At 44.3% G+C, this 16,784-nt stretch overlaps 1 protein-coding gene across 1 annotated transcript in view; it reads right to left on the bottom strand.

Annotated features, from left to right (window-relative positions):
- Positions 1–6,492: 6,492 nt before the first annotated feature.
- Tmem123 (transmembrane protein 123) overlaps positions 6,493–16,784 on the bottom strand; it is a 47,405-nt gene continuing 37,113 nt past the window's right edge. Inside the window, exons 5-8 of the mRNA XM_050162189.1 lie at positions 11,764–11,817; positions 9,630–9,902; positions 9,275–9,428; positions 6,493–8,577 (exon numbers count right to left, since the gene is read on the bottom strand). Of these exons, the coding sequence (XP_050018146.1) occupies positions 8,553–8,577; positions 9,275–9,428; positions 9,630–9,902; positions 11,764–11,817 (506 nt within the window). The 3' untranslated portion in view covers positions 6,493–8,552. The remainder of the gene's footprint in view (positions 8,578–9,274; positions 9,429–9,629; positions 9,903–11,763; positions 11,818–16,784) is intronic.

Genomic DNA, 16,784 nt, shown 5'->3' with positions numbered 1-16,784 from the left:
GCCTCTAGCCTCTCTGGTTTTCGAGTCATCTGGACCAGAGCCAGTCAGGCTTCAACACCCGCCTGTAGGTAGAGGGCGCTCTTCTACAGGCCCTGTAGTGTTTGCCGTTTCACACCTCACCTATAGAGGGAGCTGTCCCCCTATAAGTCTTGTGGTGTTGCTGTTTTTGCTGGTTTTCATGTTTTTGGCTATGATATAAACCCTTACTCTGCCAGTATCCCGCTGGCTCCACTTTTCCTCAAAATGTCCCTGACACCACTACTGCTGCCAACAAAATTGGTTGGATCCACGAGGCAGCTGTTTTCAATTCCAGCCTTTTGCTCCCTGCCATGGCTTATGGCATGGCGGCTCAGCAAGAGAGCGGATCACACCTCTAGATCTTTCTTCCATACATTGTGTGACCATTGCCATTTTAACTGAGGCCAGGTGACCTTACCACCATCTTAACTGAGAGCCAGGTCAGGTGGCCAAGTACCGCCATCTTTACTGAGGTATTCTCTGCCTGGTCCTGGTTTACTTATGTTTTTCTCTCTAAATTACTCTTGTTGACTCTGGTGCATGTGTGTTTTGCGCAGTGGCATGCCTTTGGTAGGGCCCACCAAGAGCATCCACTTCACCCAACTCCTGTTCACTCTGTGTGTGTGTTTATACATGTACCTTAAATGCACCTATGTTTACTGTTAAATGTTATAATTGTCTGTTCATTGTGTCTCATTTCAGACTACAAAAACATAAGTCTCATGTTTTAAGCTTTTATGTACTTTTAAGTCTCTTATAAAAATACTTTATATTTAATTCAATCCTGCTTTAACTGTTGAGAGCCAGTGCAATCAAGCTTAGACCAAGTTTTCCAGGCAGATTCTATACTATAGCTGTACTTGATAAACAGCCCTCAACTGCTCAGAGATCTGGGGAATATGGCATTTAAATATTTAATTGATATAGGAGAGTCTTCTGTTTTGTTTTGATTTCATTGGTTAAATAAAAAAACTGCCTTGGCCCTTTAATAGGACAGAAAATTAGGTAGGCAGAGTAGACAGAACAGGATGCTGGGAAGAAGGCAGTGAGGTCAGTCACCATAGCTCTCCTCTCCAAGATGGAAGCAGGCTAGAATCCTTCCTGGTAAGCCACCTCGTGGTGCTACACAGATTACTAAATATGGGTTAAAGCAAGATATGAGAATTAGCCAATAAGAGGCTACAGATAACGGGCCAGGCAGTATTTAAAAGAATACAATTTGTGTGTTATTATTTCCGGGGCTAAGCTAGCTGTGTGGGATCATGGGCAGGAACATAGCCTGCTGCTCCATACTACATTTAATTATTAAAAGACTTTTCATAACAAAAAAAAAGACAGGTTGGCTTCTAGCAGCAGCAGCTACTACTTCCTCCAAAGAAGACAGACGACAAATGTGCACAAAACAATGTCCATCCGTGCTTCATTTTAACTGCCAAGCGCTGACCACTAGGCAAACTGCCTTTCATCTAAACTGAAGATCACCAGACAGTGGACAGAATCATTGGAATTGACAAGGTAGGCTTGGCTTCCTACAGATTTCTTAGCCCACAGGATCTTCTGGAGCCTGGTAGGCCCTGCGCTAAACAGTAAAAGGCAAATACGAACCTCAGCACCATGGAGGACCCTGAGGAGTAGCTTTAGGTGCTAACCAAATAAGTTTTGTAATCAATAACTCAAGTAAAATTTTATACTTTTCTCAAAGATCTCTGATACAGTTTGACAGCTGAGAGATTTTGTTGTTTAAAAGAACAACCTCACCAAACAAATTCCAGTAAAATATGAACACAAATTATTAAGCTGTGTACCTGCAAGTTATAAAGGTAAATTTCTCTTTCACATTGCCTTCCGTAGTCTTAAAAATACTTTTCCATTGTACAAAAATATCTGTCACAGTCATTCTGACATAAATATGCTATTGTTTATATGTTTATGTCTAAAACTTCTGTTTCCACAAACCCAAAAAATTCTTGTGAGTTCCAGGGAACTGAATCGAAGGATCCACCTTTAACAAGTCAGATATACCCCTCTCAATTTTCTGGTTCTAAATTTTTTTCCCCTAAATTTAACTTTGTCCTCCGTTCTGCCAGTACCTTAAACAGGTGTAAGAGACATCAGACATTTCCATACCACAAACACTGGACAGGAACAAACAGACCAGCTACCCTAGGATGTGACCAGCATCCAGATTTCTCAGGTTTTTTCCCCAAGACAACACCCACAAATAAGCAGGAAGCAGTCTTGAGAATCCATCATCCCAATTCCTTTAACCTGTTGTGCCTAACCTCCTGCCTTTTTATTTTTTATTTTTTTATTATACAAAAAGAGATGAGAATGTAATGGTCTGTCCTGTGCCTTTAAGAGACAAGCCACACCCACTCCTTCCTCCCCCACTTCTCCCCTTCCCTCCTGTTTCTCTCTTTCTGCTCTTCCCCCTTCTCCCATTCTCTTCCACAACCCACTAAATATCCAACCTCACTCTACATGGCGTGCCTGTCCATGTCTCTGTCTCTCATCCGGGTCATGGCTCCCTGCCCAGGACCCGCTGCCATCAGAGAGCTGTGACATGGTCTTGTGTCATGTCTATCCATCTGAGTCGCTCACCTACCATGTGCTTCCCTGCCTAGGACTTGCTCCTGCCTGGGACTGGCTGCCTTCTTGGACCATCGTGGTCTCAGGCAGGACCTGCTGCCCACCGCTCAGGGTCCTGCAGTGTGGTCTCATGGCCCACCGCCCACTGCTGCCACTCGGGGACCTGCAGCATTTTACTTAAACCATTGCAGCAGCCTGCATGAAAAGGTAAAGGAAGAAACTGCTTTTTGCCTGCTTTCTCTCCTTCTGGCAGTAAGTTCATGTGTTTTGTTGCTGCAGCATTCTTCAGAATTTCACTGTCCTCTGCAAACCAGGTCCTCCAGGCCTTCACGTCAGACTGGGATTGTTGAGACATGCAGCCCTGTGGACTGAACAACCACGGGCTGAGACAGCCATTGTTAGACTCTGCAGACCACACCCTGCAAGCCAGTCCAAGAAACCCCGTTTGTGTTTTCATTCTGCCAGTTCTGTTCCTTCAGAGGACCCCGGCAGCTTTAGGTGTGATGCTTAATGAAGTGGGACGCCCAGAGTTCCCACACCCCCTTTTAACACCTGCGCACACCCTTCCCAGAAGGACTAGAGGTTTGTGGCTACAGTTGTGTGTCCTGACACATTATCCATGCATATCTTACCACACTGACCCAGCAGTAAGAATGACAGCGTGCACAGTTCTTGTTTCCAACTTTTGGAGGTACTTCTCTGCTGTTTTCCTTGACAGCAGCTGTGCCAACATCCTTTGCCGGTAACAGCTGTGCAATGGCTGCTCCTCTAGCCTCTCTCAACCTTTACCCTGCCCCCCCCCCCTTGATGGCCATGGAACAGGGCAGGTGGGATTTCACTGTGGCTTTAATTTGCATGTCTCTGACGGCTAATTATGTGCATCAGATTTTTTCATGAACACTTAGGGCATTTGTATACATTCTTTAAAAAATGCTTGTTAGCCTGGCGGTGGTGGCGCCTGCCTTTAATCCCAGCACTCGGGAGGCAGAGGCAGGCGGATCTTTGTGAGTTCGAGACCAGCCTGGTCTACAAGAGCTAGTGCCAGGACAGGAACCAAAAATCTACGGAGAAACCCTGTCTTGAAAAATCAAAAAAAAAAAAAAAAAAAAATTAAAAATAAAAAAAAATGCTTGACCCAGGTACTTTACCCATTTTTAATTTTTTTTTTTACTGTTGAGGTCCTTATAAATTTAAATGTTAACCCATATCACATGTATGATTTACACACTTTTTCCTATTTTGCAGTGTTATTATTTTAGCTCTGATTTATTTATATATAGGCACTCTTATAGCCTTTTATGTCTGCTTTATTCCTATGATTTAGGCCTTTTTGTTCTATGTAGTATAAGCCTGCTGACTTTCTGTATGATGCTTACCACTGACTGTGGTACTGAGGATCTCTCTTATGCATACAGCACAGTTAAGTGTTTGACACAGATCCCCTTGACAGACTGACCTATCATATACTAACCTTCTTTTCAGTTTTTTAACTTAGTTGATACATCTAAATGTAGACTTTGCTTTTTTCATATACATATATCTTTTTCCATCCCCACACTTCAACTTTGTCTTTAAAAGCAAAGTTAATTTCTCACAAGGAGCATGAAGTTGAGTATTGTTTATTAAACCTATTCAGTGGTGTGCTTGTGTGTTTATCTGCCCATGTGTATGCAGAGGTCAGAGGGTGACTTCACAATTTACGTCCTTCTACTTTGCATCTTCCTCTACTTCCATCTTTTTTTTTTTTCATTTTTGAGACAGGGTCTCTCACTGAACCTAGAGCTCACCTTTTTGGACAGACTGGCTGGCCAACAAGCCCCAGGGGTCTGTTGGTGTCTCTGCTACTCACCACTGGGTTTATGGGTATGCACTGCCACCCCTAGCTCTTATGTGGGTGCTGGGAATCCAAACTCCTGGTACTTACACAATGATCACTGTACCCACCGAACATCTTCCAGCTCAGTCAATGGTTCTGACTAGAGGTTTTAGTTCATTTATATTTAAGGAATTTATTAAATATATTCAAAGTGGATTATCCTCACTTTTTTAATACACAAGTAGTAAGAACTTATCCTTTCACGTCATATGCCCACCAGCAGTAGAGCTTCTGTAACTGCAAACGCCTTATCTTTATCTTTCTGATGGCGCACACAAGCACTCTGGAAGGCTCTCTCCTCTAGGCGTGTAATAATGGACCACCACGCACACTTGTTTTGGCAAGTCTCTATCACTGTGTCGGATGGACAGCTTTGCCATTTAGTTGGGTCTTTGTTTTCCCCCACTCTTCTAGCATGCCAGGTTTCCACTGAGATCTTGATGGTAAAATTAAAGCCTTTTGTGTGGGGTTGCACATCTTCTTGTTGAGTTCAGGATTCTACCAGTGTTTGGCAATTTGGTTGTAATGTCACAGTGTAATCCATTTTGAATCAAATATGATTTGTGACTTTGAATCTTTCCATTCCTGGATTTTTTTTTTAAAAAAATTTCCCCCAGAAATTGGGGCATTTTTAGCTATTATTCCTCTATGTCATTTTTCTTTAATACTGTATTCAGCATTTTCACCTGTGATGCTAGTTCATAAACTGTAGGATCTCATTTCTTCACACCTTCTCAGATGACCGTATACTTTGTCATCCACATCTGTGGCTTAGACCACTAGTTATATAGTGTTTTCATTGTACTAGGTATATATTGTAATTACTCTCTCTAGTGATAATTTTAAGTGGATTTTGGTATCTTTTGGAGTTCTGGATCCAGTCTCTTGCAGATACCACAGAAACAGCTTCCTCTGTTATCTTGATATCTCTTCCCATGATACTCTGCCCCACCATGAATGAACTCAAAAGCAAGTAGCCAACCAATCATGGATAAACACCCCTCCCCCACACATAGGCAAGAAACATTTTTTACAGGCCGAGTATCAAGCTGTTTCCTTACAGGTATGTAGACTTAACACATCACCGTGCCGCACACACTGTCATGTGTGTGATTATGTTGAACTGTGTTGAATTGTGTTTGTTATCTTCCGATGGTTACTCTCCCTTAAAATGATTACCCTGAATTATTGCATATTAGTAGCTTGGAGATCTCGAGCTCCTGGAAGTGGCTGACTGGTATCCATGTCTGATTGACTTCATATTTCTTGTTGGTTTCTGTGCCTTCAATGGCACTGTCACTTTTAGGATGGCTTTGGGACACAACCGAGGGACAGCTGGCAGCTGAGGTAGGTTTGGCAGACACCGCAGGGTCCCCAGAGCTCTGTACTGTTGAGTAGCTCCGGGTTTTGTAGCATGCACATGGCTATAGTGGGTGCAGGGTGAAGGTGAGGTCTGCATTCTCTACGGTGACTGCAGGAGTCAGTATCAGTAAATGGGCACATTACACCGTGGTGCTGGGGGCCCAGGGACAAGGCCTTTTAAGCACTGATGTTGGTTGGACGTCCCGGCCTGGAGCCAAGCTGTTATTTAAATGTAGCTGTGGCTTGGAGGTCCACGTGCAAACAAGCTTGATCTGGGATGTCTCTCACGATGGACGCATAGGAAGGTATGGTGCAGCCTCAGAACGTAAGTCTGGAGTGTTCCGAGTTCATGGACTAAGGAAGGGCCTGCGTGTGGTGAGTGATGTGTTTGTGGGGTGGCAGCCTCTGGCGGAAATGGATGGTTGCTAATCTGTGCAAAAGAAACCGAATCCAAGAAGACAGAAGAAATGAGAGACCCCATTGCAAACTTTGAAAGCCTGTGTCAAGGAAAGGACATTTCTGCTGTGAGATAAACCATCCAAGGCCCGGCTCTGATGTAAAGCAGTCTTTGCTGTGCACGCAACAGGATTCTATACTGGATAAATAAAACAGGAGCTTCTGGACATATTCAACTAAACACTAAAAACTTTGAATGGAGAACAGATTTTATTCTAAAAATAGATCTTAGTAACAAGGAGATACCAAAACCGGTCATTATAGAAAAACAGTAACAAGAGTTTGCCAATGTTCCGCAGAAGATACAAAATTATGACATCATAAAATATGTTACCAACTCTAATTTCTCTACCTTAGAATTATCCCTTTCTTAGAATTTCTGAAGTAAAATTTAAAGCCAGAGTAGCTTTGCCTGGTGTACAATGACCATCTAGGACTGTTTTATCCTAACATACTCTCTAGGGAAGCCAGGAAGGGCGAGCGTTTGCTGAAGCCGGCCTCGGAAGACAGACTTATGCCTAGTAAATGGGCTCCATGTTGGCAGATTAAAAAGAAATCCCTTCAATAAAAGTCCTGGTATTTGAAAGTAACAAATTTAAAAAAAATGTAACTTTACTTTTTAGCCCCCAAATCAGAGGAAAGTAGGGCAAGCTCCTAAAGTTTCTGAGACAGCGCTTTAAGAAAGTGGTTCTGTCTTCAAGGAGCTCATCAGCCGGGACTGTAGTACCAGGGATGCAGCAAACAAACAAGGCCTCACCACCACAGCATCTTCAACCTCCTCCTCAAGAGAGGAAAGCACCAGTTCCCGTCAGCCCACACTTGAGACGAGCCTAAGCCCGTGCCCCATTTCCTAGCATTTCCTCCTTTCTCTCTGGGTTAATGTAGATTTGAGCAGTCAATGTTTTACCACATTGGTTGGCCCTGATATACAGCAAGTAGAAATGATTCTTAATTATATAAAAATTTCCTGGTAGTTTTAGTTTTTTGAAAACCAGCAGCAGATTACAAAAGTTACACTTAGATTTTTAGCTGTAACAGGTGAGCACTCATTAGGACATTTTTGGCTTATTGCTACATTTTCAGAAATTCCTGTAATTTATTCTGGCCCTCTGCAATAGAAATATTATATTAGTATTTTGACACTAAACACCTCCTCTGTTAAACTTGACCCTGAGTTTGACTTGGAATAAACTATAGAACTCAATGCAGAGCGCGTGCGCTGCTGGAGGACCAGATGCAGCTCCCTTTCCATGGCAAGGAATGGGCCTGGGGATAAGGAAGTTGGAATTTACTCCAAAATACAGCTTAGTATAAAAAAGTAATTTTCTCAAAACTGAGTAAGTTGATAGTGTAAAAAATACAGCATCTCCACCCTGTAGGTTTATTGACCTGGGACGGGGTAGGGGTCATGATCCCTGGTTTACCAAACAGCATTTTGCTGCCAATATAGATTACTAAACACTGATTTGGGTGTCATATAAAATTTCTGAATATGGAGAGCAGCTCTACATTGCCTGAAAAGCATTCACTAAAACTCAAACTGACGAGCGCGTGTGCACAGCGGTTTCCAGCGTGTGACAGGTGCCCACAGCGGCAGTCCACTTGTTCTCCTAGATCGCTAGGCCTGTTGCGGTTGAGAAGCATGGCAAGTGCGGCAGCGTGCCGACATTCATGCAGAAAGGAAGAAGCAGAGACAGAGAGCTGAGAAGAGGTGGTTAGTGAAGGCCAGGCTCCACAGTGCTCTGAGGGATGCATCGGAGTGCAAGTTCTCGCTAGGTCAACCCTGACTATAAACCCTAAAATGCGGGGGCTTCCTAAGGTTTGCTGGTTAGCTGAGCTGTGGAACCCAAGGTGTAAATCAGGACACACCCCAGCACTGAATGGCACTTAGGTTTGTTATGTGACCAACCAGACACCGCTGCAATAGGCTCTGCAATTCTGTGGGATCCTGCCCCTCGGTGACAACTGGTGTCATGGCATCCTCTGAAGGATAGGACTTGTCTTGCTATGACTTTCTAAAGTAAACATAATCACTGGATAAATTACCTGTTAGCTCCAAACTCATTGAACTGCCCAGACTACACCCTTTACCTTTAATAATAAGGGATTTTCAGATATTCATGGAACACATTGTTCATTTTATATATGACTTTTTTATACTATTTCCAAGAAAATAATATTTCAGGCTAATATAAACCAAACTATTTGACAGGGCTGCAGTCTCTCTTCTTTCCTTGGCCAGTGGAGTAATTTAAATGATGGCATCATGTTCATCACTGTAAAATATAGAAAATTTAAATTACTGTAAAATTATTATTATTCTAAGGTAACTTTAGAATAATCTCCATTTCTACAAGCAAAATTAATTATTGCTGCTCAGCATAGCTCTAAGTTTTGTGCATACCCAGAATATTGCAGTGGTTAAGATTGCCAAACAGGCCCAAAGTCAAATCCCTGAGACTTTTCATGGGGGGCATGCCGTTACCTGGTCATGTACACGAGGGAAAACTTACCCCATGAAGGGCAAAATTCGGAAGTCAGCCAACTGTAAAGGCTAGGATTATAAGCCATGGACACCATACCTGGCTTACGGAGTTAGTACCTTAAGTAACTACTATCACCAGGAAAATTAAGCAGAAGAATTTCCCGTGTCTATGTCTTTTATCATAAAAAGCAAAAACCATGTTTTTAACCAAAAAACCTCTTTGGTACCACTGACATATACAGGGCATGTGGACTAAGTTGATGAAACCTGGTATGCCATTTCTTATGATGCATGGTAGAAGTCAACAAAAGGAGTGTGGTAAATGCTGGTAAGCAGTGTTTGATCCGAGGGAAACCAGCATGCTTACAGATGTGTTTTCCTTTGTGAGCACACGTCTGCACACGAGCATAGCAGGTTTCTCCTCAAGAGGATGCTGGTCTGACTCTAGTCCTGGTCATGAGAAAGCTATGTAGAACGGCCAAACTTACATGCTTCGATACCGAATGCCTCTCCTTGAATAATACACTTTGCATCCAATGTAGAGAATAGACAGGACTCCCAGAGTTAACACTATTCCTCCAACAAAGCTGCCGGTGTCGAACTTCGATCCTTTGCTCTTGTCAGAATGGACAGTCGCTGTGACTAGAAGGAAACACAACAGATGGCCGCGCTTTAAACACTGCATGTTCTGAAGCCTGGATCTCTAGGAAGAAATGGATGTGGGAACAGGAGAAAATTTGGCACACAAAAGTTTCTGTATTTTTGCAGAATGGAATGCTGGCTTTAATGTGGCATTTAACAATTAATTTACAGCACAGAAATAGAAGTAATTTTAATACGTACTCGTTATAGATGTCTTTAAACTGTTGTGGCCTGTGGTCATCATGGATGCTGCCGTCTGGGTTGATTTTGGGGAAGTACTTGCTTTGGGTGTGGACTTTGAGGCAGTGGAAGTCACGTGTGGTGAGACCCCTGGTGTTGATATTTTAGCAATAGTTTCAGGTTTCACAGTGGCAGTTGTGACATTTCTTGGCAGTCCTGAAGTTACTAATGGCTTCAAAGTGCTGTTATTAACTTCACTGGTCTGGTTGGAAGCCATATGCACAGTGGTATTTTCTGGAAAAAAAAATGGCAAGAAGAAAACTTATTAGGATCTAGAGTAAAAGATCCCACCCACTGCCACTTGCCAGGGCCCCACACAGTCTAACAAGGGCAGCAGCAGGGGGCTGCACCAGCAGCAGCACCGAACTGTCAACAAACCAGGCCCACGTCTACAGAGCTTTCTATCTATACAGTTTAGGGTTTTTTGTTTTTCTCCAGGGTGGCCTAGAACTCAGAGACCTGTCTGCGTCTGCCTCTTAAGTGCTGGAATTAAAGGAGTGTGCCACACACCCCCATATTTTCAACTTTTAAAACATACTTTTTTGTTTGGTTTTTGGAGTCAGGTTCTTGCTATGCAGCCCAGGGTGGCCTCAGGCTTGTGACAGTCACACTGCAGCCTGAGTGCTGTGATTACAGGCCCCTTCCAACATGTCATGAATCATTTCTGGTCTAGAGGAGTAAACCCTGAAGGGGAAAGTGAGAAGGCCTTGAAGTGTAAGGTTCTCTGCCACATTGTTTCAGGATTACCGAGGACAGCCAGTAGCTGCAGGTGTCCAAACCAGAGGTATTCTTTACAAGGGGGAAACAACTTCCATTCCCAGAGTCCCCGTAGGAACGCCAGCAGTCAGGTGGCCATTCTGTGCCGGTGATGGGGTCCCCAGGTGGAAGGATGTGTTTCCGAAAGCTGCAAAGACACTTCCGCAGTGCTGGTTGGCAGTACCAATGCCTCAGCCCATGCCAGGTCATATTTTTTGGTATGAAATATTGTGTGCGTGAAAAAGGGACAAAGACATTAGCCTCCTTAAGGAAAACTCCCAACACAAAATGTCTCCTTTAAGTCTTATTCAGTAGGCATTTCTCTTGAGGGAGCATAAACCCTCCGTGTGAGCAGACAAGACCTTCTACAGTGGCAGTCCACAGGGTAGCACTGTGAGTTCTGCAGCTGCTGACAGTCCTCACACGTGTGGGGTGGAGGCCCGGAAAGAGCCTTTGACTCCAGAAGATGGTGTAGCTTGTTTCTGTGTTGGCTTTCCATCTCTTGGAGATGGAAAAGCTTATTGGTTTCCCTTGCTGCCCATTTCCCTTCATAAACAGCAAAGATGGAGAAGCTAATCACGGGGCCCACCTTCTTGCCCTGGAAGCACCAAGGTCGCCATTCCTTCTGCTGGTGGTAGCCATTACGACTCCACACACCACCCTCCTGTCCTCCACAACCATTCTGAAAAAGACTAGAGGATTTCAAGCTTAACTGTACAGGCTGGTTTTATGGGCATTGCTTCTCCACAACCAGACACTTAAATCCTGGGTGCATCTAGCCGCTCACAACCTTGCTTCTCTACTGTGTTCTCTCCCAGGGGTATTCATGGTTTTTGTTGTTGTTTTGTAGGTACTGCACTTGAACCAACCTTTACTATTCAGTCCTGAACACTATCCTGTCCAATCACATTCTAAACTGCTGCATGAATTCTACTGTGACCAAACAGTGAACGGCAGTCTTCTTGTCCTGGTGCTAACAGAGTGGTATCTAAGAATAAAACAACCAACAACGCTGCTTCCCAGCCACTCTTCAGACCTGTAAAGCCACATGGGCAAAAACAGGACAGGAGAGCATTAGTTCCCTGCTCAGAAAGTCTAATGTGCTGAAACACATTAGGAACATGAGGAAAAACTAAGTGGCTGGAAGTTTCTAAAACTAGTAAAATACTCCAAAGGGTGACCTGGTATTAAGGTTTAGACATAAGAGCTGGGATGGAAGGATGCTCTCCTTAAGGTCAGAGTTCATGCCTGGTGACTCAACTCCCCTCTCCTGAAATATAATCGAAGGTTATGCATTTCCTTTGTGAAGGGCTGTCAGTCTGGGCAAGGAGGCACACACCTGGTAAGCAGCTCTCAGGAGGCTTAGAGCCAGCCAGGGTTACAAGGCAAGATCCTGTTTCAAAGAACAAAAACAACAGATAACTACGCTCGGGAGATGGCTTCAGTGGGTAAAGGTGCTGGCTGCCAGGGCGAGGAGCTCAGTTTGATCCCTGGGACCCTCATGACGATTGGAGAATACTCTCAAACTGTTCCTACCTTCACATGTGCTATGGTGTACGTGTGCATATGCTCGTGTTCGTATATGCACAATGAATAAATTTAATAAAATATTTTATATAAATGATAACCACATAAAGCCTGATGTTCTCCCTCTTTTCAACATTCAGGGACTGACGAGTACCTAAATCAGTTAACAAAGTCATTATGTGTACAGCAATGTCAGGACAACAAGCTGGCCAGCCAGCTGGCATTGTTAGGGAGAAACTCTGCTGTTGGGAGCTGTAGACTCTTGGCCCCTTGACTGGTGAGGGAGAATCGTCTGTAATCTGTCGATCATGTTTTAAATAAATGCTGATTGGCCAGGCAGGAAGTATAGGTGGGAAAACCAGACAGGAAGTAGAAATGATACAATGAGAACAGGAGAATTCTGGGAAGGAGGAAGTTGATTCCTTTCACTCCTGCCCAGACCACCGAAGCAGCAGAATGTGATTTGCCCCACTGAAAAAAGGTAACATAGATCAGAAAAATGGGTTATCAAGATGTGAGAGTTAGCCAGTGAGAGGCTAGAGCTAATGGGCCAATCAGCTTATAATTTATGGAGACCTATGTGTGATTTCTTTGGGGCTAAACAGTTGGGGGGTACTGGGCGGGACAAAAACCCCAACAACAAGCAGGCCCTCGTTCATGTTACAAAATGGCGCCCACGTGAATAACTGCATCCACAGAAAGCCAGAGAAAGCTTGGGAAAGACTAGAGTAAAGCATTTTGGTTTTTAGCCATAGCAGGAAAAAAGCTGCGCTGTTTTAAAGTGCAGGCTTTCTGGGCCATCCTGCCAGGGAAAACTCTGACTCTTTCAAGCAGGAGGTCCAGACTATGGAGCTATGGACACAATGTTACAGCTTGCTTCTTGGCAAGGACCTTGAAATGCCATAGAGTTGTGGCAAAAAAACTCCATATTCCTTAGCAAATTAAAGACCCATGTGGTCAGAAAAAGAGAGAGATACAACAAAGAGAGATTCAAAGATGAAGAAAACCTCTAAATGGTCTATAGTGTGTTAAAAATATATACAGGCTAAAGATTAAAGTTCTCAAAAAAAAAAAAAAAAGAAAGAAAGAAATAGAGTAGCCTGGGAGGCAGAGACAGACGGATCTCTGTGAGTTCAAGGATAGCCTGGTTTACAGAGGGAATTCCAGGACAAAGATATACAGAGAACCTGTCTCAAAAAGCCAAAAGTTAAAAATAAAAGAAATAGAGGTTAAAATAAAGCCACGTAAGGATGGAAAATACACAGAGAATCTTGATACTATATGCTATTATGCTCTCTTTAAATTGTTTGAATGCTGAGGAAGGAGCAACAGCTGCTAAAAGATATTTGCTTATAAATGCTGCAGAATTAATTCAAGATAGGTATTTTGAAAATACCTTGGCTTCAAAATTGAAGTCAAAAGGTATGTTATGTTGGAGAAGAGATTTTGCTTTTGTTTCCAAAGAAAATGAGAGGCTGTAGATTTATTCAGAGTTAAGAAAAGTCAGCTTTGATCAAGGAAGGCCACCTGAGAAATCTCTGGCAGAAATAGACAGCCCAGATGTCTGAGTTCTTCATCCAAAACAAGTTCAAGACTGCTGCCTGAGATGATCAAGACTCACAGGATACTTCAGTCAAGACTTGATCATAACTCTAAATTGTCTTTAGGTCCCCATAAGATTATCAGCACCTCCAACCAGCTGGAAGTAGCCTGGAATGTTATGCCCACATTCCCAAAATATGGACTATGGATATTTTCCTTTGCCTTTTTTTTTTTTTAAGAGGGGGAAGTGGTGTGGGAGAATTATCTGTAATCTGTCAATCATGTTTTAAATAAATGCTGATTGGCCAGGCAGGAAGTATAGGCGGGAAAACCAGACAGGAAGTAGAAATAATACAATGAGAACAGGAGAATTCTGGGAAGGAGAAAGTTGATTCCTCCCACTCCTGCCTAGACCACTGAAAAAAGGTACTCAGCCACATGGCTAACACAGATCAGAAATCAGAAAATTGGGTTAATCAAGATGTGAGAGTTAGCCAGTGAGCAGCCCCCCCCCCCCTTATGTTACACTTGACTTTCTTTGCTTGCTTCAGACCCTTTGCCTGATGGGGTGAACTGAGCAGAATACCTGTGCCTGCAGCTGCTCTGAGCCTGCTGAGTCTGCAGCTGAAAGACCCTGAGAGCTGGGTGTGGCCAAGAATCCCTATATAAGCTGCCCCGAGTACAATTAAGTTTGGCATTCTTGTATCAAGGATGACCCATGTCCGTGTCTCTCTCTGTATGTTTTTAAGTCTCCAGCTCAGTTCCCGGCTCGCATATCGTCTTATAGTGGCGCGGGTGCTACAGGACTGTTTGGTCTTTTACACTCTGTCATCCGCCCAGCTTAGGGCCATTGCTCTCCTCTAGTCTCAACCTTCCTAATACTGCAACCTTTTAAGAAGTTCCTTGTGTTGCTGTGATCCTCCAAACAAAAAATTATTTCACTGCTATTTCATAACTGTAATTTTACTGTTATGAATTGTAACATAAACATCTGATATGCAAGCTATTTGATCTGCAACCCCTGTGAAAGGGTTGTCTGACCTCACAGGCTGAGAGCTGCTGCTGTAAGCTGAAGTTGAAAAGGCAGGTTAGGAGAGGTATCTGCTCCCACCCTGACCCATGGGGAGAAGGGAAGAGAACGGCACTCCTCATCAAGACAGGGAGACAGGGAGACAGGGAGGCCTAAAAGAAACTATCAGAAAAGTCAGGCAACTTTCTTCCCTGAGACAGGCCAAGATGAGAGGTCGCTCCACGCATGGTTTGTTAGTTTCTTTATGTATATATCAGCAAAATTTAGGATGCTACCTTTACTGATAGCACAGTGGTTTGCATGAGTCAATCACAGAACCTAAAAAGAGACCTGGCATGAGGCAGCCTGCAGGGTGCTGAGGTTGACAGAGGAGGGGAGAGGAACAGGAGGGTCTTCTGGAGGGTGACAACCATCATGCAGCTGACTGGCTTTTTCCTGTAAGCCCCGTAGGGCCTAACCCTGTAAGGTAAACAAGTAGAGGGAGGAGAGGTGGCCAACAGGATCAGCTTCTCAAGGAACACGTCTAAGCATGAAGCAGGCCTTTGCCGGCAAGTCTAAGGTCCAGTGTGGAATCGCTGTGGAGTTTCTGCATTTGGAAATCATGCTCTACAGAAACCACACCCACTATTTTTACTCAGTAATCTGCACTCATTACCTATGACATCAGAGCTAGTGCTGGGGTGGGGGTGGGGTGGTACCAGGAAAGGGTTGCCTATACTCAATGTTAAGGCTTGAGTTGTGGCGGAAATTCATACGTGGTCCAAACTCAGTGTCAGGATGCAACCTTGATATGCAGAGTCTTTACAGAGATTAATGGATTCAGTTGTTGGGGTGGGCTGCAAACCACAGATGGAAGACCGCCACACAAGCACAAGGGTGCTGCAGAAGGACTCCAGCCACTGGCCCTGTCACTCCATGAACTCATTCCTCCCTGATTCTGCATTTGCCTCTGTTCACAGACATCTCAGATGCCAGGAAAAGGGTTCATCTGTAAACGTTGTGACAAAGGACCCACAAGCAACGCTGAGCCTAGCAGGGTGGACTGTGCCCAAAGAGGCTGTTACCTCTCCTGGCAAGGTTGTACCCCAAGCAGGCATGATCATCTCATGAGAACCAGACATTCTCTCAGGGGTGACAGCAGGAACTTCTCTGAGCCCCCCGATCAAAGATCAACCAGACCTCATCTTGACCAAGACTGTTCTTCTCTCCCACCCCAGCTCCTTCTATAAAGAGCCATGAAGCATGGGCTGTACTCCAAAGATGAGGCTGGGGTCACCATACCTCGTCTGTTCCTCCTGATGCAGCCAGCAGGTCTGTCTCCCTCTAACACTTCCTTACCACTTTAAACATGGTGGGATGGGTGACGGCCCTTTGTCTCTGCGACTGCTTACACTTCTGATAGCCAAGAGACTCCTGACTGCTGCCAGCAGACTACCAGAGTGCCCAGGGAAGCCATCTCGGTCTTGTGACACGCTCATCTTCCCCCCATTCTCAATGCCGCTTTAGGCAGTACTAGCGAGCTATGTGCTTGGCTTCAGAGCCTCATCCGGTAGCAATGAAACTGTCCCTGCAGCTGTGCAGCTGGCACCAGTGGCTGTCCTCAGCCCATTGCTTCTACAGATCTCTAAGGTCACAGGGAGATGAACCAAGTCAAAACGTGAGATCCACGGTCTTCTACCTTCACTGAACATAATCACAGGAAACGGGAAGGAAGTGATGGCCCCATATACCTTCAGCAGAGGTGGTGTAAAGGAGGAAGGTCACACACTCATTAATGTCTCTGAGAGCCACCATCTGTGCCTGTGAAGTGCTGAACCCAGGTCTGGGAGCGTTAGCTGAGGCAATGTTAGCTCACCAAGCCTATAACTGACCACACTGACCAACTGACTTGCAAAGTTCCCTCCGTGAAGCAAATGGCCAGTCTCCTATTTCCAATGGTAGCCGTTAGCTGCTATGACAAGTTCTAGCCACAGAAGAAGCAAATAGCCACTGTCTGACAGAGCCAGTGATGTTCTGTGAAGCAGTCTCCCTCCACGCTAACCCTGGATAGCTCCAGCTGCCTCAATGCAGGGTAGCTGCTGCGAGGGCCCAGGAACCAAGTCCCAGAAGATTGAAGAGGAACAATTTGTTTTCCTCAGGGCAACAAATGCCCACTTAAGTTCGCATGCAGTTTTTAAAAACTCAATCATTTTATTTTTAAGACTGATTTTTATTGAGCTCTCCATTTTTCTCTGCTCCCCTCCCTGCTTCTCCCCCCCCCC

The sequence above is a fragment of the Alexandromys fortis genome, unplaced genomic scaffold (genome assembly GCF_014885135.2).
Source record: "Alexandromys fortis isolate MF-2015 unplaced genomic scaffold, M_Fortis_MF-2015_v1.1 scaffold_112, whole genome shotgun sequence".
In the NCBI taxonomy this organism is placed as follows: domain Eukaryota; kingdom Metazoa; phylum Chordata; class Mammalia; order Rodentia; family Cricetidae; genus Alexandromys; species Alexandromys fortis.
Note: the sequence above shows the minus strand (reverse complement) of the source record. Positions and strands in the feature narration are given on the sequence as shown.